The 27,102-nt window shown below is 37.3% G+C and overlaps 1 protein-coding gene across 5 annotated transcripts in view; it reads left to right on the top strand.

Annotated features, from left to right (window-relative positions):
• Window positions 1–27,102, top strand: part of SCAPER (S-phase cyclin A associated protein in the ER) — a 505,214-nt gene that overhangs the window by 396,699 nt on the left and 81,413 nt on the right. For all 5 annotated transcript variants that reach the window (XM_086711283.1, XM_086711287.1, XM_086711288.1 and 2 more), the window contains one exon: window positions 21,136–21,368. In XM_086711283.1, the coding sequence (XP_086567409.1) occupies window positions 21,136–21,368 (233 nt within the window). The remainder of the gene's footprint in view (window positions 1–21,135; window positions 21,369–27,102) is intronic.

Genomic DNA, 27,102 nt, shown 5'->3' on the forward strand with positions numbered 1-27,102 from the left:
CACATACATACATACCACATCTTCTTTTTCTGTTCATCTATCAATGGACAGTTGAGCTGCTTCCATAACTTGGCTGTGGTAAATAATGCTGCAGTAAACATAGGGGTGCATCTATCTTTTCCATTAGTGTTTTCGTATTCTTTGGGTAAATATCCAGTAGTGGAATTACTATATCATATCATAGTTCTGTTTTTAATTTTTTAAGAAACTTCCAAACTGTTTTCCACAATGGCTGCACCAATTTGCATTCCCATCAACAGGGCACGAGGATTCCTTTTTCTCCACATCCTTGCCAGCATGATGTTTCTTGTGTTTTTGGTGTTAGCCATTCTGACAGGTGTGAAGTGATATCTCATTGTGGTTTTGATTTGCATTTCCCTGATAATGAGTGATGTGGAGCATCTTTTCATGTGTCTGTTCACATTCATCTGAATGTCTTCTTTGGAGAAATGTCTGTTCATGTCTTCTGCCCATTTTTTAATTGGGTTATTTGTTTCTTGGGTGTTGAGTTGTATAAGTTCTTTATGTATTTTGGATACTAACCCTTTATCAGATATGTCACTTGCAAATATCTTCTCCCATTCAGTAGGTTGTCTTGTAGATTTGTTGATTGTTTCCCTTTCTGAGAACAAGCTTTTAAATTTGATGTAGTCCCAATAGTTTATTTTAGCTTTTGTTTCCCTTGCTTATCTAGAAAAGCAGATCTAGACTTATCTAGAGACTTATCTAGATAAGGAGACTTATCTAGAAAAATGTTGCTATGGCCAATGTCAGCGAAATTACCTCCTGTGCTCTCTTCTTGGATTTTTATGGCTTCAGGTCTCACATTTAGGTCTTTAATCCATTTTGAGTTTATTTTTCAGTATGGTGTAAGAAAGTTGTCCAGTTTTATTCTTTTGCATGTAGCTGTCCAGTTTTCCTAGCACCATTTGTTGAAGAGACTCTTTTTCCCATTGCATATTCTTGCCTCCTTTGTTGAAGATAAGTTGATCATAGATTTATTTTGGGGATCCCTGTTCTCTTCTATTGATCTATGAGGATCATAGATCTATTTCTGTGCCAACTGCATACAGTTCTGATTTCTACAGCTTTGAAGTATATCTTGAAATCTGGGATTGTGATACCTCCGGTTTTGTTCTTTTTCAAGATTGCTTTGACTACATGGGGTCTTTTGTAGTTCCCTACAAATTTTAGGATTATTTGTTCTAGTTATGTGAAAAATGCTGTCAGTATTTTCATAGGGATTGCATTAAATCTGTAGATTGCTTTGGGTAATATTGACATTTAACAGTATTTGTTCTCTCAATCCGTGAGCATGGAATTTCTTTCCATTTGTTTGTGTCATCTTCAATTCCTTTCATCAGTGTTTTATACTTTTTAGAGTACAGGTTTTTTACATCATTGATCAAGTTTATTCCTAGATATTTTAGTATTTTGGGTGAAATTTTAAAGATTTGTTTTCTTAATTTCTCTTTTTACTACTTCAGTATCAGTGTATAGAAATGCAATGGATTTTTGCATATTGGTTTTGTATCCTATGACCTTATTGAATTCATTTATCAGTTCTAAGTTTTTTGGTGGAGTATTTAGGGTTTTTTATATAGAGTATCATGTCATCTGCAAATAGTAAAAATTCTACTTCTTTCTTCCCAGTTTGGATGCATTTTATTGCCTTTTCTTGACTGATCGCTGTGACTCAGACTTTCCAGTACTATCTTGACTAAAAGTGTTGAGAGTGGACATCCTTGTCTTGTTCCTGATCTGATGGGAAAAGCTTAGTTTTTCACCATTGAGTATGATGTTAGCTGTGGGTTTTTCATAGATGTCCTTTATTATGTTGAGGTATGTTCCCTGTAAACCCCTTAAGAGTTTTTATCATAAATGCGTGTTGTACTGTGTCAAATGCTTTTTCTACAATTGTTGAAATGATCATATGGTTTTCATTTATACTTTCTCTTGTTAATTTGATGTATCACCTTGATTGATTTGCAAACATTGAAACATGCTTATATCCCAGGAGTAAATCCCACTTGATCGTGGTGAATGATTTTTCTAATGTATTGCTGGATTCGCTAATATTTTTTTTTTTTTTGGATTTTTGCATGTGTGTTCATCAGAGATATTGGCCTGTAGTTCTATTTTTTTTTTTTTTTTTTGTCTTGTCTGTATCCTGTTTTGGTATCAAGGTAAGGCAGGCCTCATAAAATGAATTTTGAAGCTTTTCTTTCTCTTAGAAGAATAGGTATTAACTCTTCTTCAAATGTTTGATAGAATTCACCTGTGAAGCCATCTGGGTTGGACTTTTGTTTGTTGGGAGTTTTTTGATTACTGATTCATTTTAATCACTGGTAATTTTTCTGTTCAAATTTTCTATTTCTTCCTGATTCAGTTTTTGAGAGGCTGTTTCCAGGAATTTATCCATTTCTTCTAGGTTGTCCAATTTGCTGGCCAACCATAATTATTTTCCTAATATTCTTTTAAAATCCTTTGTATTTCTGTGGTGTCAGTTGTTTCTTTTTCATTTCTGAGTTTGAGTTCCTTCTCTCTCTCTCCCTCTCTCTCTCTTTATCTCTCTCCCCACGTCTCTCTCTTATGAGTCTGGCTAAAGGTTTATCAATTTTGTTCTTTTCAAAGAACCAGCTTCTGGTTTCATTTATGTTTTGTATTTTTCTTTAGTCTCTATTTCATTTATTTCTTTCAAATCTTTATTATATCCTTTCTTCTACATTTTGGGAGTTTTGTTTGTTCTTTTTCTAGCTCCTTTAGCTGTAAGCTTAGGTTGTTTATTTGAGATTTTTCTTGCTTCTTGAGGCATACCTGTATTGCTATAAACTTCCCTCTTAGAACAGCTTTTGCTGCATCCTCAAAAGTTTAGAGCATTGCGTTTTCATTTTCATTTGTCTCTATGTATTCTTTTATTTCTTTTTTTATTTCTTTCTTGGCTCATTCATTATTTAGTAGCATGTTATTTAACCTTAATGTGTTTATGCACTTTCCAGATTTTTTCTTGTGGTTGACTTCTAGTTTCATAGCATTGTGGTCAGAAAAGATAGCTTTAATTTTTTTTTTAAGTTTATTTTGACAGAGAAAGGGAGCATGGACATAGAGGCAGAGAAAGAGAGAGAGAATGAATCCCAGGCAGGCTCTGTGCTGAGCATGGACGTGGGGCTCAGTCCCATGACAGTGAGATCATGACCTGAGCTGATATCAAGACTCAGATGCTCGATCGACTGAGCCACCGAGGTGCCCGACTTCAATCTTTTTGAATTTGTTGAGACTTATTTTGTGGTGTAACATGTGATCTATTCTGGAGAATATTCCATGTGCACATGAAAAGAATGTGTATTCTGTTTTAGGATATGATGTTCTACATATACCTGATAGATCCATCTGGTCCAGTGTGTCATTCATTCAGAGCTATTGTTTTCTTGTTAATGTTCTGTGTGGATGATCTATGCATTGATGTATGGAGATGTAAAGTCTTCTACCCTTACTGTATTAGTACTGATTACTTCCTTTATGTTTGTTAGTAGCTGCTTTATGCATTTGGATTCTCCATGTTGGGTGCATAAATATTTACAATTGTTATGTATTCTTGTTGGGTTGTTTCCTTTCTGATTATGTAGTGTCTTTCTTTGTCTCTTGTTACATTCTTTGTTTTTAAAATCTGTTTTGTCCAATATAAGTATTGCTGCCCTGGCTTTCTGTTCACTTCCATTTGCACAATAAATGCTTTTCCATCTCTTCACTTTCAGTCTGCATGTATCTTAGGTATGAAGAGAGTCTCTTTTAGGCAGCATATTATAGCATACTGTAGGCAAGGTCTTTTTTTATCCATTTTGTCTCCCTTTGTCTTTTGGACTGATTAGTCCATCACATTCAAAGTAATTATTGATAGATACGTACTTATTGACATTTTATTTACTTGTTTTATGGTTATTTTTGTAGTTCTCTGATCCTTCCTTCTCTTGCTCTCTTCTCTTAGTGTCCTGGCTTTCACTAGTGATATACTTGGATTACTATTTTATTTTTTGTATATCTGCTACCAGTTTTTTATTTGTGGTTACCTTTAGGTTTATATATAACATCTTATGCATATAGCAGCCTATAATATGTTTGAACCCATTCTAAAGCACTAAATTTTTACTCCTCTCCCCACCACACTTTAGGTATATGGTGTCATACTTTACGTATTTTTATTTTGTGAATCCCTTGATGACTTTTTATAGATATACTTAATTTCACTCCTTTTGTGATCCTACTTTCCTTATTCCTGCTTATGGTCTTTCCTTTCCATCAGAGTGCTCTTTAACATTTCTTCTAAGGCTGGCTTAGTGGTGAACTTCTTTAACTTCTGTTTGGGAAACTCTTTACCTCTTCTTCTGTTGTAAATGATAGCCTTGCTGGATAGAGTATTTTTGGTTGCAAGTTTTTTTCATTCAGCACTTGAATATATCATGCCGCTTGCTTCTGGCCTGCAAAGTTTCTGCTGAAATATTAGCTGATAGCATTATGGGGTTTCCCTTGTGTATAACTGTTTTCTTTTCTCTTGCTACTTTTAAAATTCTCTTTATCACTACTTTTTTGCTATTTTAATTACTGTATGTTTTTGTTTAGACCTCCTTGAGTTGATTTTGTTGTGGAATCTCTGTGCTTCCTGGATCTGGATTTCTGTTTCCTGCCTCAGTTTCAAGAAATTTTCACTATTATTTCTTTAAATAAGTTTTCTGCCCTCTTTTCTCTCTCTTCTCCCTCTGGGATCCCTATAATGCAAATGTGATTACATTTGACAGTGTTGCTGAGTTTCCTTAATCTATTTTCATTCTTTATCATCTTTTTCCTTTCTCCTGTTCAGTTTGATTGCCTTCCATTACTCTCTCCTCCAGGTCACTGATCTATTCTTCTGCTTCCTCTAGTCTACTTATTCCCTCTAGCATGTTTTTAATATCATTTACTGAGTTTTTCATCTCCTGTTGATGCTTTCTTATGCTGTCTATCTTTTTTTTTTTTTTTTTTGGAGGGTCTTTCACTCTTCTCAAATACAGTGAGGATCTTCATGACTATTACTTTAAGGTCCCCATCTGTTATATTGCTTATCTCTGTTTTGTTTCACTTTCTTGCTATGATTTTGTCCTGATCTTTGATTTGGGATGTATTTCTTTGTCTCCTCATTTTGTCTAGTTTTCTGTGTCTGTCTCTGTGTGTCAGGAAAGTCCGCTATGTCTCCCACTCTTTAAAGTAGTGGCTTTATCAAGAAGAGGTCCTGTAGTGCTCTTTAGGGTAATGTTCCCTATTCACCAGAGCCTGGCGCTTCAGGGTTGTCTCCTATATATGTTGCATGTGTCCTACTGTTGTGGCTGAGCCGTGTTTGCCTTTAGTCCCAGGTGTCTGCAGTTGCCCTCTTTGCCTCCTGTATGCACAATAGTCTGGGTCTGCCTTGGGTTTGAGTTGGGTCATACCATGTATTTGTCAGAGCTGTGATCACACTGAATAGCAAGGTACTTTCCCTGTGTTGTCTTCCTGAGCTTTCGTTGGTGGGTGGGGCCTGTAGTCAGACCTAATATTTGTCCCCAGCCCACCACTAGGGCCACAATGGAACTAGTGTATGGAGTTTTCTTCCCCTCTCCCCAGGCAGGAGTCACTTTGGAGTGGTTCTGACCCCTTTCAGTACTGTTTGCACACTGCCATTTCTGTTGCACTGCCTTGGATGGGTGTGCTGAGTGCATGTTGGAGGGGACAGATCACAAGGAAACATGGGGGCTGGGCGTGCAGTGTTAGCAGTTTTCACAGGTCTGCTATGGGAGGGGACTTGGAGCTGCTTTGGAAAACTCCTGCCAAGGCCAGGATGGAGGGGGTGGTTCCACAGAAGCACACAGTGGCAGGGCACACTATTAGCAATCTAGGTGGAGACTATTGGCACTGCACTACTTCCTGCATGTGTCTACGTACCTAGGCTGGGTGGGTGGGGAGAAATGGCACTGCCAGCTGTTTTGTTCTTACAGAAGTCTCCCAACAATCCCTGCCTCTCCAGCACAGGCTCTGAGATTAGTAAACAAATCTCCCTCCCATATACCCCTGGCATCTTTCAAACTGCTGCTTCTCTGCTCTTATCTCAGTAGGGCTGTTTGTTGTGCTGTCTCTTTAAGGGCAGGGACTCCATTTCCTATTGCCCTCCAGCTCTCCCAGAGCTGAATTCATTGATTTTTAAAGTTCTAGGGTTTAAGCCCCACTGATTGTAAGAACTGGTAAAGTTAATCCCCTCTAGTTTTTAGAGCCAAATGTTTTGGGGATTGATCTTACCAGGGAGGGTCCCCTGTGCCTGGGGTGGGGTCTGCTTCTCTCCTGTCTCCACACCTGGAATGTCCCTCCCTCTCTCAGTCCCACAAGTCATTTTGGCCTCTGTCCATGTCTCCACCCTTCCTACCCTATTCAGTGTGGTGTCTTCTGTACATTCAGCTGTGGAGAGTCTGTTCTGCCAGTCTTCAGGTCGTTTTCTGAGTTATTTACACTCATGTGTGTGTTATCTAGGTGTACTCGTAGAACAAGGTGAGTCTAGCCTACTCTATTATCTTCTGACCACTGACTTATTTTTTAAATATTATTTTCACAAAGCATGAAAGCAAGGAAAACTCTACATTATATTCTTTTTAAAAAAAAGTTTTTTAATGTTTATTTTTGAGAGAGAGAGAGAGAGAAGGAGAAGGACAGAAAGAAGGAGACACAGAATCCAAAGCAGACTCCAGGCTCTGAGCAGTCAGCACAGAGCCTGATGCAGGACTGGAAATGATGAGCTGTGAGATCATGACCTGAGCTGAAGTCAGATGCTTAACCGACTGAGTTACCCAGGCTCCCCTAATGTTCTTTAGAGACACATACATATGTGATAAAAAAAAGCTTTTTAAGTAAGGGAATGATGAACAGAACTCATGATCGTGGTTACTTAGGTCCAGAGGCAGGGGATGGGATAGCAGAAAAATGAAAAGTAGTTTAAATCTATTGGTGTTGTTCTAGTCAGATTATTAAATTTTTAGTTAGTAAATTAAAGCCATAGTCTCAGTCTTCTTGGAGTTTACAATGTGGTAGGTAGATAGTTCAAACAAGTAAACACATATACCACATTTTAAGGCTTATAATGAGTGAAGACAGTGTGTGAGATGTACAAGGTCAGGGAAAAGTTCCTGATGATATCTAAAGAGATGATATCTAAACTGAAACCTGAGGACTGAGTACTGTAATCATTATGCTTGGAAAAATGAGAAAATATCAACCTTGGTAAAGCTTACAGACTAAGTAAAAGCAAGGAGAAAGAGGAGGGGATGCTGAGTGGTAACAGCCTTGGCTGGAAGGTGTGAAGGATACTGAGTTCATGGTGAAATGACATGGCCTTACCTTTTGCCCTTCAGAAACTTGCTTGTCTCAGGTTTCAAACATGAAGGAAAATGTAAGGAAAGAAGATACTTATTAAACTGCTGTTTGGGGAAATAATGACATATTTTAAATAGAAACAAATTGTAATTGATCTCTTGGTGCAGGCAGGAAGACGTGTATCTCCAATCCTGCTCCACGTATCATTCTGCCATTTTTTTTTAACAATGAAAGATATTTATTTCATTTATGAAATACACCATACCCATTTCCTAAGAAAAATGAACATGGAACAAGATATTTACCTAGTTTCAGAGTACATCCCTACAGAATTATTTTTTTTAAGTTTTTACTTAAATCCCAATTAGTTAACATACAGTGTAACATTAGTTTCAGGTGTATAATCTAGTGATTCAACACTTCAGTACATCACCCAGTGCTCCTGACCAGTGCACTCCTTATCCCCATCACCCATCCACCTCCCCTCTGGTAACCATCAGTTTTTTCTCTATAGTTAAAAGTCTGTTTCTTGGTTTGTCTCTCTTGCTCTTTTTCCCTTTGCTCATTTGTTTTGTTTCCTAAATTCCATATATGAATGAAATCATATGGCATTTGTCTTTCTTTGATTTATTTCGCTTAGCATAGCTAGTTCCATTCATGTCATTGTAAATGGAAGATTTCATTCTTTTTTGTGACAATAGTATTCTGTTGTGTCTGTATACTACATCTTTATCATTGTATGAATGATGAATATGAATACACTATATTCATCAGTCGATGGACACTTGGACTGTTTTCATATCTTGGCAATTATAAATATTGATGCTATAAACATAGGGGTGCATATATCCTTTTGAATTAGTGTTTTTGTATTTTTTGGGTGAATACCCAGTGTTGCAATTAATGGATCTTTTTATTAGTGTTCTTTTTTTCAATTTGTATTTATTCTTGTTTTTTAATTAAATATTTTAATTCCAATATAGTTAACATTACAAGTGTTATTCATTACAAAATGAGAGAAACTTTATAGTGGAAAAACTTGGCTCATGCCACCTTATTAAGTGATCAAAGTATATATTGTCAATAATGCACAAATCAAAATTGTCTGCCACTTGATAGGCTGCAGTGAGAACATAGCATCACTTCTGTGATATGGCTGTCAAAGATACATAATCCGAATCTAATCATGAGGAAACAGAAAACATACCCAAACTGTGAGACATTCTTCAAAATAATCTATAATCTTCAAAAGTGTCAAAATCATGAAAGTTCAAGATCACACTGAGCAGTTTTTTAGATGGGTAGAAAAGAGACACAACAACTAGATGTAGCATGATTCTAGATACCAGCTTTTCTGAAGTTTGAGATTTTATACACACACAAACACACATTTCCTAAATGTTTATTTATTTTGATAGAGAGCGTGCGTGTGTGTGAGCGGGAGGGAGGAGAAGGGGTTGCAGAGAGAGAGAGGGAGAGAGAAAATCACAGTCTGTCAGCCCAGAGCCTGATGTAGGACTCAATCCCACAAACCATGAGATCCTAACATGAACTGAAATCAAGAGTCGGATGCTCAACCAACTGAACCACCCAGGCACTCCATCACACACATATATTTTAAAAGAAGTGCAGGGGTACATAGGTGGCTCAGTCAGTTGGGCGTCTGACTTCGTCTCAGGTCATGAACTCCCAGTCCGTGGGTTCAGGCCCAGGTCAGGCTCTGTGCTGACAGCTCAAAGCCTGGAGCCTGCTTCAGATTCTGTGTGTATCTCTCTCTCTGCCCCTCCCCCACTCATGCTCTCTCTCAAAAATAAATAAACATTAAAAAAAAAATTTAAGGAAAAATAGAAGTCCTAAAACCTGGAATGATTTGATAAGAGTTATATGGTTTCCATCAGCTGCGTGCATTGACCCTAGTGGCTGAGACACTGGTAATTTATATACCAAGGCTTATTTCTTGGGGCTTAAATATGGCCTTGAACTTACAAAGATTTCCTTATTGGAAAAATGATTGTTCCTATGAAAGGAAAGAAAAGCTTTCATGGTAGACTGTGTATCTAGTTATATAAATGAAACACATTTGTAATACTTGCAGAGAAATTATTAACACAGCTGTTTATGAAAATTTTTTAAAGGAGCTGAGAGCTATTCAGTGTAGATTTTGTGCTCATTTGAACACAGTACTGTTCTTTAACATGGAGATTGATAAAATGTGCAGTCCCAGTCTCAGATGGGACCCTGTAGTAGAATGTTCTAGCTGCAATTAAAAAAACCACAGATGAGGGGCGCCTGGGTGGCGCAGTCGGTTAAGCGTCCGACTTCAGCCAGGTCACGATCTCACGGTCCGTGAGTTCGAGCCCCGCGTCAGGCTCTGGGCTGATGGCTCGGAGCCTGGAGCCTGTTTCCGATTCTGTGTCTCCCTCTCTCTCTGCCCCTCCCCCGTTCATGCTGTGTCTCTCTCTGTCCCAAAAATAAATAAAAACATTGAGAAAAAAAAAAAAATTTAAAAAAACCACAGATGAGAAGTACAAAGGCCACCATCAACAATTGCAAAGCAATAGTTCTATTAGTTTAGGAATAGTTCCAATAGTATATAGCTTATGTCTAACAAGTCTGAAGATACAGATTTGGTAACTTCTGTTCAGGAAGAGGAGAGTGGGAACAGAAGCCTCAGATAAAGAAACCTAGAAAGGTTAAGAGTCATACACACACACAGGCGTGCACACATTGAGAATGCAGAAAGGTGAGAGAAAACAGAAGACTGAGACCAAAAGGAAGATAAGAATGAGACCCAGAAAGAGAATGAGAACAGAAACAAGGGGAGGGCTGAGGAAGGAGAGAGGATAGAAAGAGACTACTAGTGGTCACGTGTGGGCTGTGGGTAGAAGTGGGAAAGACAAATACAGAGAAATCCTGTTTAGGCCTTTCACAGCACCCTGTAATAATGCAGTCTCTCCACCTGCCCTCCTGAAGCTTACATCCCAATGTCCTTATATTTGTACTTAGACATAGCAGGACATCAGGCAGAAGGCCTTCTGGCTTTTTCAATAAATGAAAGAAAACAGTAACCCCAGACATTAAAATGGTCATACACAGAGCTAAGTTCCTGTTTCTGTGCCCTTTCCCACTCCTCCTGGGGTTTATGAGATGTGGGAAAAAGCATTCTTTGTGGTTGGTCTCTGCTCTTGCTCAGTTCGTTCTCACCTGTGAAAGCAGTCTGGTTAGAGAAGTAAAAGCAGCAATATTAGGTCTCATTAACACCTCTGACTGCAGCAAATGAGAGTCCATTAAATCTGTACACTTCAGTATGTGGTTGTGTTCCTTGAAAGATAACTTGCTTTCTCTTGAATCTTAACAAATAAATTAACAAATTCCTGTGTTTTAAAAAGTGTGATTTGAGTTTGGCAGTTTATTATAAACATACACTTAACCCTACAGCCTAGCAATTTCACTCTTAGCTTTTTATCCAAGAAAAATGAAAATAATTCTTCACAAAAAAAGACTTGTATAAGAATGATCTTAGCAGCCATATTCATAAATAACTAAAATCCCTAAACAACACACCACCAACAGGTGAATTGATAAATTGTGGTATATCTGTACAATGGAATAATATTTAGCAATAAAAAGGAATAATTATTAATACATTGAACAACATGGATGAATTAGAATTCATGGAAGCATTATTCAGAGTAGGGGAAAAAGCCACATTCAAAAGTCTACCATATGATTCTAGTTATTTGAAATTTTAGAAGATACAAAATAATCTATGACACAAAGCAGATCAGCGGTTACCCAGAGCCTCAAATGTGGAGGAGCACAAGGGAACTTTTGTGGATGATGTGGTGGTTCTTACATGGACACATAACATTTGTCAAAACTGATTGAAGTATATACTTAAAATGGATGCAGTTTATGATAAAATTTATTTTTTAAATGTGCTTTTGCACATGTGGCAAAACATCGACCAGTGAGTCTAGGTAAAGAGTATAGTTCATTGTCTCCTATTCTCCAACATTTCTGACAGCTTGACATTTTTCAAAACAAAAATTTGGGAGAAATGTGATTTTATGTACATACAGAAGGGTCGTTTGACTTTTGGCATTGCATGCCCAGTGAAATTTATTTTGCCCTAGATTTAGAAGAGGAAAAAATACTCTGTCCAAAATATAGTGATGTAAAGACTCTGATTATTGAGGGGAGAAGCAAGCCAAGGGGGCTAATGCCTGTACATCTTCATATGATTTCATATTCATTCTCTCATTTTTTTCTTGATACAAACAACATAAAGGTAATGGCTGTTGATTTTCTTTCCTCCTATTTTAAGTAAACACAATATATTCAAATTATTTGTATGCCCTCTTCAGCCAAGAATATACTATTACTAGATATCACAAAGAATGCAGAAAGAAAATAGTGTGGAAGTTACTCTCAAGAACCTTATAGTCTAGCACAAGGGTCAGCAAACTAAGATCCACAGGTCAAACCATCACTTGTTTGTAAATAAAGTTTTATTGGAACATAACCACACCCATTCATTACATATGGCTGCTCTCTGTCTACAGGGTAGGGTTGAGTCGTTGCGATAGAGACTGTGTGATATGGAAAACATAAAATATTTATTTTCTGGCCCTGTGTAGAAAATATGCACCATCGTCTGGTCTAGAAAATGAAACATGAATGCCAAAGCAAAGAATCCTGTAAGCAAAATAAAGATCAGGTGTTCTGAGAAGTTAGAGGAAAGAGAGACTCCTTCCTAATAAAAAGGTTGGAAATAAACATTTAAAAAATTAAACATATAAGAAGGGGTGCCTGGATGGCTCAGCCAGTTAAGTGTCTGACTTCTTTTTTTAATTTTTTTTTTTTTTTCAACGTTTATTTATTTTTGGGACAGAGAGAGACAGAGCACGAACGGGGGAGGGGCAGAGAGAGAGGGAGACACAGAATCGGAAACAGGCTCCAGGCTCCGAGCCATCAGCCCAGAGCCCGACGCGGAGCTCGAACTCACGGACCGCGAGATCGTGACCTGGCTGAAGTCGGACGCTTAACCGACTGCGCCACCCAGGCGCCCCCTTTGTTGAGAGTTTTTATCATAAGTGGATATTTGTGAGATGCTTTTTCTGCATCTCTTGAAATGATCATACGGTTCTTATCCTTTTATTAATGTGGTGTATCACAATGACTGATGGGGAATATTGAACCACCCTTTCAACCTAGAAATAAATCCCATTTGATCATGGTGAATGATTCTCTTGATGCATTATTGGATTCAGTTTGCTAGTATTTTCTTGAGAATTTTTGCATCCATGTTCTTCAGGGATATTAGCCTGTAGTTCTCTTTTTCAGTGGAGTCTTTGTCTGGTTTTGGTATCAGGGAAATGCTGCCTCATAGAGTGACTTTAGAAGTTTTTCCTTCCTTTTCTATTTTTGGAATAGTTTGAGAAAAATAGGTATTAATTCCTCTTTAAATGTTTGATAGAATTTGCCTGTGAAGCCATCTGGCCCTGGATTTTGTTTTTGGGGAATTTTTATACATTTCTTTCAGGTTGTCCCATTTGTTGGCATATGGTTTTTCATAATATTCTCTTATAATTGTTTGTATCTCTGTGGTGTTGGTTGTTATTTCTCCTCTCTCATTTGTGATTTTATTTGGGTCCTTTTTCTTTTCTTTTTGATAAGTCTAGAGGTTTATCAGTGTTTCTAATTTTTTTCAAGTAACTATCTCCTAGTTTTATTGATCTATTTATTGTGTTTTTTTAGTTTCTCTTTCACTTATTTCTGCTCTAATCTTTATTATTTCCTTCCTTTTGCTGGCTTTAGGCTTCATTTGTTCTTTTCTCTAGCTCCTTCAGGTGTAAGGTTAGGTTGTTTATTTGAAATTATTCTTGGTTCTTGATGTAGGCCTGTATTTCTAAACAATCTTCTATTGGTTCTCAGTGAACTTAAATCATATTCTTACCATTGTGAACAAACACACTGTACAACTTAAAAATACATAAACCCAACTTCACAATACTAAAAATTATCTGGATAGAATTACCACTGATTACCAAGTTAATTTTCTCTCTCGGGAAATCACGTTACAAAAGGATGGATTTGTACTACTAAGAAAAGCATCTTTCTGTATTGCAAAGAAGAATGTAGGAAGTTTTTGAAATTACTTTGATAGTGTGAGGTAGTGGGAGGAAAAATGCAAATTTGCCTTTTAAAAGTGACAGTGACTTTTAACTTAATTTTGCCAAAACACTTTGCCTCACGGTTTGGTCCCATAAATATTGGATTTCTCCTTGGAGTAGGTTTAGAGAAGACACACAGTACTTATTCCAACCTTGACAGTTTCTTTATCCTCAGGAAATTTTCCTCCTCTGGACCATGATTTTCTCAAATATAAAATGAAAAAATTTGATTCAGAAATTCTTTCTAGATCTAAAACTATATGAAATACCTGTAGATTTTAAGAAGCTAAAATATCTTTTGAGAGGAAGGGGAAACTTTATAGTAAGAATATGTACATGAAGTCAACCTGTAATTTGCTACTGTAAGGTAATGACCACAAGTGTATTCTGAAGAAATATACTAAGGGAAATGCCTTTCATCCATTGGAGAAAAATTGTGGTTTTAGATTTCTGCCTCAGGAGTGACAGATTCAGAAGAGCCAAAAGCTACAAAGCTCTGTTTTTTCCCAGGCCAGGTCAGGTACATACCACCAGGTGATAGTTATAAGCACTGGTGCATGCTGGGAAGGTAACATTCCCCTGCCCTTCAGAGACCACCCACCCCAGGATGGAATGTGTTCCAGACTCAGGTAAGCCAGGTGTGCAATAGATCGGGGCAGTGAGCAGGGGGGAGGGGAGGATGTTGCTAGCACACCTTTCCTAAAGGACAGGCTCCTCAACTTGCAATGTGCCCTTGGCCCGCAACTGTGCTGGAAGGAAGTTAAACTCTAGTGTTGGTCTGTAAACATGTATTAGAACTCTAGGTGTGCCTTTCATCTACTAAGTGTCCCAAAAGAGCAGGCTGCTAATGAGTTATTTTACCTCTGGCAAGTAACAGCGATACCCAACTAGACAAAAGACAACAGTATGGAGTAGTGCTCTGAATACATTATCCTTTACAGTGTAGATACTTTCCCCTGCAAGTTTCTTTTTATCAAATCTCATTTTTGAAGACTTAGAAAGAACCTTTCTGTCTCACTGAAAATAAGCCCCTCCTTACCTTAACTTAGGCAATTTTGAAATTCTTTCCTAGATGAAACATTGGTTTCCTATTAAATCGTTGCTGTTAAATGATTTAAAAGCAGGAAAAGAAAAGTCTATATAGAAGGATAAGGAGAATTTCTGTGACCACTTGAATAAAATGTCCTGATGAAACACAAAAAAGACTTCAGTAAAGGTTACAAACAAAAGAAAATTCTGTTCTCAGCAGTGAAAGGATCAATACTAAATGAGAAAATACACATACAAACACAAAATTCTATGTAAAAATATAAGGAGCTGAACTGAATGTCAGGCTAACTTAGACTGTTGGAAAATAGTAAATTATGGGGAGAAAGTAAAAGACTGTTCAGTACAGTGACATCCTTTTGACCTAGGTCTGAAGTCCCAGGATTCACTGCAGCAGGCCTAACAAGGGAAGCTAGGCTCCTGCAGGCCACGAGCGTTCTTCATATGACTGCCAGATTGTTAGGGAGGTTTTTCAGTTTGTGTTTACTTTATGAAGAAACTGCCAAATGGTATTTCTAAAATTAAGTAGAAAGCCCCAATGAAATAGAAAATCAAAAGTTACCAGCTATGGACAGAGAATATATTGTAAAAATATATCTGATTTACTTTACACTGAGCTTATTTTCTTAGGGCTGATGAAGAAGTGACATTTGATGTTTAAACCACATTGACAGGGGCGCCTGGGTGGCGCAGTCGGTTAAGCGGCCGACTTCAGTCAGGTCACGATCTCGCGGTCCGTGAGTTCGAGCCCCGCGTCAGGCTCTGGGCTAATGGCTCGGAGCCTGGAGCCTGTTTCCGATTCTGTGTCTCCCTCTCTCGCTGCCCCTCCCCCGTTCATGCTCTGTCTCTCTCTGTCCCAAAAATAAATAAATAAACGTTCAAAAAAAAAAAAAAAAAAAACCACATTGACAGTTTCTGGATAATGAGATTAGTATATTTCACCCAGAATTATCCCAACAATCCTTAAATATAATGTATTCTTGCCCTTTGGCCAAGAATAAAGCACTTAGGGAATTCTTTTTTGTTTTTTTTTAATGGAAGAGACATCAGAAAGACATTGTTTGGCCCATGATCAGTTTTTACTTCCCTCCACCAAAGAGAAAGTTTCTGCTGAATCTTCAGTAAAAGAGATACCCAATGTGAGGAGTCAGTGCACACGGGCTTTAAAGTCTATTAAATTCAGGTTCAAGTACTGGACCTTCCTTTAATTAGCTGTGAAACTTGGGCATGTCCTTGATATCTCTGAACTTGAATTCTCAATCTGTAAAAATTAAATGTTATGATACAGGAAAAATGTTTAACCATGTTTGACTTAGTAGAAAAACCTCATAGATGTTAGTCTCTGTCCTTCCTTCTCTTCCTCTCTCCCAGTGAGTATTGTTCACAATTTATCCTTTTTTTTTTTTTTTTTTTTTAGTATCTTTAGGTTGTCATTTTGAGCATAAGCAGTTATACTGATATATACTAAATGATAATTTCAGAGGAAATAAAGATGAGTAAGTCTAATAAAGACAACTGAGTCTCATGTTGTAATACCTTTTTTGCACTCATATCTGTCCTTTCTTGTGCTTCCAGAATTAGTGTCACCTTTTGCTACTGCCTGCCTCTAAAATAGTCACCACTTTCCTCTTTTATATTGTTTTTTCTGTTCCTCTGTAAACCATGAAACCACAGCCTCTTACATTTGTTTATAAAATCAGAGTCTGTAGGGTCTGAATGACCCATAAGGTGAGCAGAGCATCACTCTGATCCCTTGATCATGTATGTAGTAGATACTCAAATGTTAGATAAGCAGGTGATTAAATAAATGTCATTAATTTTGGTACCTCAGGTTTTTTTTTATTTTTTATTAATTCTCAAACTATATTCTTCAAAGATGAAATAAATGGATGAAGTACTTCTAATTAAGTGAAAGATTACTAAATACACATGCATAGTGTTTTATTTGAAATAATGATGAAAATCAGTACAAGGTTTTGAAAAGAAAAAATTATGAAATTTTGTGATGATGAAGAAACTGACATTACCCAGAAATGTATTTCTCCTATTCTTTCTGTAGTGTGTAAAAGAAAAAGAAAGTTGTGCTTTTAGTGGATTTATTGAGTTAATTTTAAAATGTGGCCAACTTGAAAACACAAGTTATATTTTCTCTGCCAGGGGGCCCCACTAATAGTGGATAGATATAGGCCTGAATCCTCAAAAACAAAGAAAATAGAAAGAAAAGGAAAGCAAATATGTTTTAATCTGGGAAGCATATACTTAAAGGACAGTTGTCTAAAAGCTAAAACCTAAATTAATGGAAGAAAAATGCCAGAAGAAAATTTGTGCCACAGAACCCCAGAAGGTTCAAGAATTAGAGTCACCAAGTATCTCAGAAAATGAGGATACAAGTGGGGCTGGAAAGAGGGTAATTGTTGAAAGTCTAAACAAGAGACAGTTTAGATACCCTAGATTTCATGTGCTCTGTGTACCGCCAAATGACACTCCCCTCAATGGTGGCAGAAACAAGTTTGAAACCTAAAGTTTCTCCAGGTACAGGGACACCATATACAGACACAAAAAATCCTACAAAAACAAAATGACTAAGTGAAAATCTATTCCCTAAATAGTGAGACACTCGGCCTCCTTCTTCTATGAATCTCTGCAAAAATGGATAGGCCATGTTATATACTCCAGGCTTAGAAGATATAGGATTTCATTCTTCTGAAACTAACTCTCCTGGGAGAACATACCTATACTACTAATAGTTGGGATTTCCCAGTGGAAAAGCTGGGTCTCTGTTTAGTCATCTAACTTGAAGCCCTTCACACAGAGTGTGTGTCCACCTTGTGATTGGATCAAGATTGTGATAAACTAATCTATGCATCAGTCTTGAGTATGAACAGAAAGTCCTACATTACCACTTATTTATGGAAAGCTTACAACCTAAAGAGAAAGAACTCACAGGAAACAGAGACCATGTAAGAAACAGAAGAAAATCTTAAAAAAGCATAACTTCACAGAGATGAGAAACATATCCATGAAACAAAAAATACTATAAAAACAAAACATACAGGGAGCTAAAAATAGCTCCTGAAAATTAGAAATACAATAGATGAAATGAAAAACTCAGTAGAAGGACTGGAAAATAAAGTTAAGGAAATCACCTAAGGAGTAGGACAAAATGTAAAGAGGTGAAAAGCTGAAGAAAACAAAATATAAGAAAATTACAGGCTCAGTTCAGGACCAAAGTCCAGCAGAGAAAAGTGAGTGGGAGGAAATTAGCAAGGAAATAATGCAAGAAATTTCCCCATAAGTGAAACACATGGTTTTCCCCATAAGTGAAAAGAGTACTGAGTTTTTGTACACACACACACACACACACACACACACGAAGGAAGAAGGAGAAGGAGAACCTATACCAAGACACAGGAAATCAGGGATAAGAAGTTCCTGAAAGTTTCTAGAGAGGACAAAACAGACCATGTACAAAAATATTAGAATTTGTTTGGACCTTTTAATGACAGCCCTTGGAGTAGGAAATAACGGAGCAGTCTTTCACAACTCTGAAGGAAAAGTAGTTGCAACCGAGAATCCTCCATTCAGCCAAACCATCATTCAAGTATAAGGATGAAATAAAGATCTATAAAGACTCACTGGTCTCAAAATTTTTCTTTCCATGCAGCCTTTCTTAGGAACTTGTTGGAATATATTCTTCAACAAAATGAGAGAATGGGAAGAAAAAAAGACATGGAATCCAAGAAACAAGGGAATCTAACCCAGGAAGGGGTGAAAGGAATTCTTAAGATGAAGATGAAGGGCAATCCCAAGAGGAGAGTTGTGTCACAGGCCTACAGAGCAGACAGTCCATATTAGTGCAGGGGTGTTGTAGGTTTCAGGGGGAATGTGGGGGGAGAAAAAGAATCAACAATTTCTGCTGTGTCTGAACTTGAGAGGAAATTTCACTGTAACCAGAAAGATTGACAATGAATTAATGACAGAAATTGGAAATTCAGCATATGAAAAAAGTTACCTGAGACCAAAAATTTGTATAAGAAAGTAAATGTAATCATCATATGCTAAAGAACTTAACCATGAACGATATTTGTGTAGGCATAATGGAAGAAACAATATCATGCAGTCAATAGTACCACGAACCAAATGTCCTGCCTCTCTTCCTTTTTCCGAGTACACAGTTGGATGACATTTCTTGGTTCTCTTGTGGTTGGGTTGGATGGTATGATTATTCTAGCCAATAAGGTGTGAGCAAAAATGAGAAGATCACTTTCAGGTAATGCATTTAATGTTGATTCAAGACCTTACAGAGATTTTTTCTCTTCTCTGCCACTGTGACCTTTAGTGCTCTGTACTGTCTGATACACTAGCCAATATTAAGGTTAAAATTAATTAAATTTAAAAATATAATCCCTGTATCACACTAACCACATTTCTAGTTCTCAACAGCCACATGTGACTAGTGCAGATATAGAACAGTGTAGACTTAAAAACTTGCATCATCTTAGAAAGTTCTATTGGTTGTTGTTGCTATAAATGGTACTTGCTTTGTCACTCCAGAGTAAAGACAAGGATGCAGAACAGAGCCCCAGCCGGCCTGAGACGAACATGTCATTTGAATGAAAAATAAAACTTTATTGTTTGAAGCCACTGAAATTTTTGAGGAGTGTTTCACTGCAGCATAACCCAGCTCATCCTGACTTACATAGAAATCCTAGGTTCAAATTCCATTCTCATATACCACCTGCTATATTGGGATAGGCTAGGTTACACTAGTCACAATCGAAAGTTTGTGTGACTGTTTTATAACTACTATAGAGTTTCAAAGGGAGCTTTCATCAGTTAATTGGAGCATAGACTGCAGAAAGATTCTGCTGTAATTACTTGGGTTTAGGAATGGCTCCATGGTCGGATAGAACTTATGGTCAGCAGTCTTAAACAGGCTATTCTCAGAAAAGTAACTTTCATGGCATGTCTAAATTAACAACAACAGAAAGGAATGAAGGGGACATTAGCTTGTGTTTATAAAGATCCTCTCTTTTTTTAATCCAAGTGAGTATTTATTCCTCTTTTGATAGGACTGGTGCAGGTGAAGAGTGAGGATAAGCAAAGGCTGATTATACTAAGTGCATTTGAAGTGTAATAATTTGCCAGGTGTTTTTCTACTCATCATCTCATTTGAACTTTATAGTAGTCCTAGTAGGTAGGCAGATACAGAAACCAAGTCTCAGAAATGTAAAATTGTCACTTTGAGTCATGTAATCTCCTAGAAGAAAAAGTAGATCTTGAGTACAGTACCATCTGATTCCATCCAGACCTCTTCTTCCCACCCTTAGCTTATTGTCTCTGCCCCTTTCTTGGTAGTAAGGCTTTTAGGAGTCAACCCCTCCTCTCCCTGGGAAGAGTGAGCCCTTACAGACCAAGGGCACAGAGCTCCCAGCCTGGTAATTATATATCCAGCCATTGTACTTTTTTAAATGTTTATTTACTTATTTATTTTGAGAGAGAGAAAGAGCAGGGAAGAGGCAGAGAAAGAGAATCACAAGCAGGCTCTACACTGTTAGTGCAGAGCCCAACATGGGGCTCAATCTCACGAACCATGAGATCATGATCTGAGCTTACACTTAACAAACTGAGCTACCCAGGCACCCCTAGCCATTGTACTTCTTAAGTCATCCTTCTCTGTGAGAACTGTTATTCATATACAGTAGTATTTACTCATGGTAATAGTAGGAATCATAGTAAGAGTAGAAATGTAGTAACAGATAACACTTCTGTGGGGCTTACCTATGTGCCAGACATTGTCCTAAGAATTTACACGTGTTGATTTACTGCTATGATTATGATTATCCTCATTTCACAATTGAGGAAATAGAGACACAGAAAGGTTAAGGAATTTGTCTAAGACCATGTAACTGTAGAGTCAGAAACTAAGCCCAGGTTCTGACTCCTAGTCCCAACTTTTAACCATGTTACTTCTTGTAAACTATATACAAGAATAGCTGAATATGACACTAGGTATTAGGCAAAAACTGTTTTACCATTCTGTAATAAGAAATACGAATTTGATTTTAATAGAGGAATTCAGATTAGATATTTTTAGAATTCACTTTAACAAGAAAACAATGTTGTCAGTTTACCAATTGGTTCATTTTCTGGGCTCATATAAATTGTTAATATAATGTATTCAATTGAATAAATACTATTTCTTGAGCACTTACTGTATGCCTTGGCATGAGCTAAGCATTTTATGTGGATTAACTCATTTAATCCTCACTAGAATCTTATGATATAGGCACTGTTGTTGTCCCTCTTTTATAAATGAGAATATATTGAAGCTTTGAAGTAGCAACATGCCCAAGGTCGCTCAACTAGCAAGGATAAAGCTGAGACTTGAACTCAGCAATCTAACTTCAGAACCAACACTCTAATATTTAGCTAGCCATTTCTACAATTTCAAAATTATTTATGATTCCAGAAATGTTCCACATTATCTCTGTCCACGTCTGGTGGTTTTCCTGAAATATAATTACTGTATTTTTTTTCCATCTAGGTTTATGTTCCAGATGAAAATAATGCTATTTTGGGAAGAAATACAAATAAGCAACTTTTTGAAGGTTTGACAACTGGACTTCTCAAAGTCAGTGCTGTGGTTTTTAGCTGCCTGATTGCCAATCGACCAGATGGAAACAGCCAGCCAGATACACCAAAAATATCGACACAGGAAATGAAAAACAAACCCTCACAAGGTGATACTTTTAACAGTCGAGTTCAGGACCTCATCAGGTAAAATTGCTAGACTTCTTCAAACTTTCTTCTTTAAAAAAAAGTTATATTAAAATAATTTAAATCTCAGGGTCCATATGATGGCATGTTCTCATGATACCGTCCATAAATTCTTGGCAATAAATACACTACATTTTGTACCACAGAGAAGAAAAATCCTGTTAATGAAAAGCAATACAGTTAGAGCTCATCTGTCATTATTGATATTTAGATATTTGATATTAGAATATGCAGTGTCCAAGCTTTTATAACTTTCTTGCTGTCAACTATTCCCAAATCAAGAATTTCTGAGAATTCTCCTATTTCAGGTCATCTCTTGTTTTAAATTTGATATGGACTTAAAACAGTAATAGCTACCATTTATGGAGCACTCATTATGTGTAAGGTATAATAATGTAGTAGAGGCTTTGCAGCCCTTGAAGTGTAGGATTTCTAATTTAGACTTTGTAGGTGGTGAAAATGCTCAGGGAGGTTAAGTGCTTTGCCTAAGTTTATTTAATAGATAGATTTACAAGTAAGTAGGAGATTTGAGATTGGAACTCAGGTCTTGCTGGACTACCAAAACCTGTGTGCTTTGCACTACACAAATGTAGCGATTTCTGACACCTGTTCAAGGTCAACCCTGCTAAGGTCACCTTTTCTCCAGGGAAATTTACTCCTGTTTTGACATCTGAACTCTTTTTTCCTCATGCATCTTGAATCAAGTAGGACATTTAATTTCCCAATAGGGTTCCATTTGGTGTTAATCACTTACCTGCCCCACCTATCTGCAGCTTTTCTGTGATCAGCACTAATCTCCAGTTTGAAAAATCCATGAAATTTGTTGCTCTGAAGCTTATGGTAGGTTAATAGAAAAGAGAATGCCTTCTTCTTCATTTGTCTCAAAACAGTTCTTATATTTCTGCTGGTTTCTTGTAGTGCTTTCTTGGGAACAGTTGTTTCATTCAGTATCTTTCTTACCCTTGATTATTTTGTTCACATATCCCTTCCATCTGCCTGCCCTCTCTCCCCAAGCATATTTATTGCTAGAAAGTACTAGGTCCTTTGGGTCTACAACGATTTATCTTATAGCACTTAACTTTTCTTTTAATTTTTTATATTAAATATAATTTATTGTCAAAGTGGTTTCTATACAACACCCAGTGCTCATCCCAACAGGTTTTTTAAACTTTTTTTAATGTTTATTTATTTTTGAGAGAGTGAGAGAGAGACAGAGCAGGATCGTGGATGGGGCAGAGAGAGAGGGAGACACAGAATCCAAAGCAGACTCCAGGCTCTGAGCTGTCAGCATAGAGCCCAACATGGGGCACGAACTCATGAACCTTGAGATCATGACCTGAGCTGAAGTTGGATGCTTAACTGACTGAGATACCCAGGCGCCCCTACAGCACTTGACTTTTAACCTCCCTGGACTTTCTCTCATTTGCTTTATCCCATTCAATTTCCCCATCTCCTTTGGTCACTGTAGAACCTAGCTCCTCGGTTGATAAATGCTATTCTGTCCCTACATTCTCCCTTGGGCTACTGTGTGATGCAGCAACCCTGCATTCTCGTCCAGGCAACATAGCCACAGCCTTGCCCCCAAGCGCTTCAGTGTAATTCTAATGGGCTTTCCAGGAGAAAGGACATACATTTTCACATATATTATTATATATTATTATAGTTACCAGATCCTCTATAAAGGAGGAAGGTATTAGGGAAGAAATAACAGTGGTAATCTCCCAAACCAAATAACTCAGGTAACTTAAAAAGACTGATTGACAATTACAGCCTTTCAGAACAAAACTCTGCCACTGTTTCTCTGACTTGAACCACTTCTGCTGAAGGTTGTTTTCTTATAAATAATGCATTGTTAGTTGATTGATGATGACTTTGTGTAGAACCACAAACTATATTTTGGATCAGAAGCAAACAGAACATGTCTAATTATTTCCATGCTTGCTCTCTCACCTTCTCAGATATAAACTAACAAGAAATCTCACTCCACTCCCTGCCATTACTTGGGAGTTTTTTGTCAGCTTATATCTGTAGAGTTGTAAAACTGGACAGAAAGTTCCAACAGTCTTTGGTGCTGTTCTCTAGCCTATACTCCAGAAGTAGAGCTGGAGCCGAGCACACTACCCTGACATATGTCCCTTTCTTCTCTTGTGATATAAAAGAGGCCAGAGGATATATAACAGAGATGGTAATAACAGTATTTATTCTCATTATTTTACATGGTTCAGTCAAGTGTCTAGATCTAAGAGATTCTCAAATATATATCAGTTCATACTATGGTCACCTGTAGCACTTTGTGCTAGATACCATACAAGGTCCTAGGAAACAAAAAACAAACAAATGGCACAAGAACAGCCACTCAGATCGATGGAACAGAATAGATAACCCAGAAATGGACCCACAAACATAATGGCCAACTAATCTTTGACAAAGCAGGAAAGAATATCCAATGGAATCAAGACAGTCTCTTCAGCAAGTGGTACTGGGAAGACTGGACAGCAACATGCAGAAGAATGAACCCGGGCCACTTTCTTACACCATACACAAAAATAAACTCAAAATGGATGAAAGACCTCAATGTAAGACAGGAAGCCATCAGAATCCTCGAGGAGAAAGCACGCAAAAACCTCTTTGATCTTGCCTGCAGAAATTTCTTACTCAACACGTCTCCAGAGGCAAGGGAAACAAAAGCAAAAATGAACTACGGGGACCTCATCAAAATAAAAGGCTTCTGCGCAGCAAAGGAAACAATCCGCAAAACTAAAAGGCAACCGACAGAATGGGAGAAGATACTTGCAAATGACATATCAGATAAAGGGTTAGTATCCAAAATCTATAAAGAGCTTATCAAACTCAACACCCAAAAAACAAATAATCCAGTGAAGAAATGGGCAAAAGACATGAATAGACACTTCTCCAAGGAAGACATCCAGATGGCCAACCGACACATGAAAAAATGCTCAACATCACTCACCATCAGGGAAATACAAATCAAAACCACAATGAGATACCACCTCACACCTGTCAGAATGGCTAACATTAACAACTCAGCAACAACAGATGTTGGCGAGGATGTGGAGAAAGAGGATCTCTTTTGCATTGTTGGTGGGAATGCAAACTGGTGCAGCCACTCTGGAAAACAGTATGGAGGTTCCTCAAAAAACTAAAAATAGAACTATCCTATGACCCAGCAATTGCACTACTAGGTATATATCCAAGGGGTACAGGTATGCTGTTTTGAAGGGACACATGCACCCCCATGTTTATAGCAGCACTATCAACAATAGCCAAAGTATGGAAAGAGCCAAAATTTCCATTGATGGATGAATGGATAAAGAAGATGTGGTATATATATACAATGGAGTATTATTTGGCAATCAAAAAGAATGAAATCTTGCCATTTGCAGCTACGTGGGTGGAACTAGAACTAGAAGGTAATATGCTAAGTGAAATTAGAGAAAGACAAAAATCATATGTCTTCACTCATATGAGAACTTTAAGATACAAAACAGATCAACATAAGGGAAGGGAAGCAAAAATAATATAAAAACAGGGAGGGGGACAAAAACATAAGAGTCTCTTAAATATGGAGAACAAACAGAGGGTTAATGGAGGGGTTGTGGGAGGGGGGATGAGCTACTCATCTACTCCTTAAATCATTATTTATTGCACTATATGCTAACTAACTTGGATGTAAATTTAAAAAATAAATAAAAGTAAATAAATAAATAAATAAATAAATAAATAAATAAATAAATGCTACTCTCTTAGCAACTTCCAAGTATGTAATACAGTATTGTTAACTATAGTCACCGTGCTGTACATTAATCCCCAGAACTTAGTCATATTATAAAGTTTGTACCCTTTAATAACATCTAATTTTCCCTAGCCCCTAGGCCTTAGTAACCACCATTCTACTCTCTATTTCTAGAAGTCTGGCATTTTTAGATTCTACTTATATGTAAGTGAGATCATACAGTATATATCTTACTGTCTGACTTATTTTACTCAGCATAATGTCTTCAGGGTCCATCAGTGTTGTTGCAAATGGAAGGATTTCCTTCTTTTTTTGGATGAATAATATTCTATTATACACACACACACACACACACATCACCCATTTGCTTTATTCATTCATCCATTATAGTCACTTAGAGTTGTTTCCATGTGTTGGCTATTTTGAATAGTGCTTCAATGAACATGGGAGTACAGGTATCTCTTTGAGATAGTGACTCATTTCCCTCATATGTATACACAGAAGTAGATTTGATGGATTGTATGGTAGTTGTGTTTTTAATTTTTTGAGGAATGTCCCTATTTTCCACAGTGGCTGTACAAATTTACATTCCCACCAAAAGTGTACGAGGGTTCACTTTTCTTGACATCCTTGCCATAATTATCTCCCGTCTTTTTGATAATTGCTGTTCTAACAGGTTTGAAGTGGATCTCATTGTGGTTTTGATTTGTACTTTCCCTGATAATTGGTGATGTTGAGTGTCTTTTCCTGTACCTGGTGGGCATCTGTATGTTCTTTGCAAAAATGTCTATTTGGGTCCTTTGCCCACTTTTTAATCAGATTATTTGTGTTTTTACTATTGAATGGTAAGAGTGCCTTATATATTTTGGATATGAACCCCTTATCTGGTATATCGTTTGCAAATATTTTCTCCCTTTCAATAGGCTGCCTTTTCACTTTGTTGTTTCCTGTGCTGTGCAGAAGCCTTTAAGGTTGATGTAGTCCCACTTGTTCATTTTTGCTTCTGTTTCTTATCATATGCAAAAAAATATTTGCCAAGTCCAATGTGAAGGAGTTTTTCCCTGTATTTTCTTCTAAGAGTTTTATGGTTTGAGGTCTTACACTTAAGTTTAATCCATCTGAAGTTCATTTTTGTGAGAAGTGTAAGATAGGAATCCAATTTCATTCTTCTGCAAGTGGCTATTTGTACCAGCACCATTTATTGAAGACACTGTCCTTTCCCCGTTGACTGTTCTTGGCTCCCTTGTCAAAAATTTGTGGACTGTATATGCATGGGTTTGTTTCTGGGTTCTCAATTCTGTTCTGTTGATCTGTGTGTGTTTTTATGCCAAAACCATACTGTTTTGGTTATGATAGCTTTGTAATTAGTTTGAAATCGGGAAGTGTAATCCCTCCAGCTGTGTTCTTCTTTTATAAGGTTTCTTTGGCTCTTTAAAGTCTTACTAAAGCACAGTCCTTTTCATCATATCCAAGTAGATATTTATGTCTTAAAACAGGGAAATCAAACTGTGAAACCAGAAGGCAAATAGATGATTCCAAGTCACTAACTGATACCAGTCTTTTGGAATCAAAAGTTATCAAATGAAAGGCATCTATTCAAGAAGTTATAAAACTGTACTTTAGCACTTTCCTAGCCAACAAACCCTTGCCTCATATCAGAATATAGCATAGGCCCATCAGGCTGCACAAGTTCAAAACTGAACACATAATCTTTTCACCCAGAGGAGCTCCTTTCCTGTGTGATTTGTCCTTCTCAGTGGCACTGATATCCCAGTTACTTAAGCCAGCAATCTGACCACTGTCAAACACTCCTCACAGAGACTCTTTTACCAAATCAATATCCAATTAAGTCTTTAGTATTTACTGAGTAGAGACAGACGTGCCCTGGCGAGAAGAGCAAGTCGCATCTTAATGTCTGAGGCTCAACTGAGGGTGTGGCTCCCTACAGTGCAAGCTGAACCACCTTGGAGTGTGGAGACA

Source organism: Puma concolor, chromosome B3 (assembly GCF_028749965.1).
Source record: "Puma concolor isolate L17-30 chromosome B3, mPumCon1.1.hap2, whole genome shotgun sequence".
Taxonomy (NCBI): domain Eukaryota; kingdom Metazoa; phylum Chordata; class Mammalia; order Carnivora; family Felidae; genus Puma; species Puma concolor.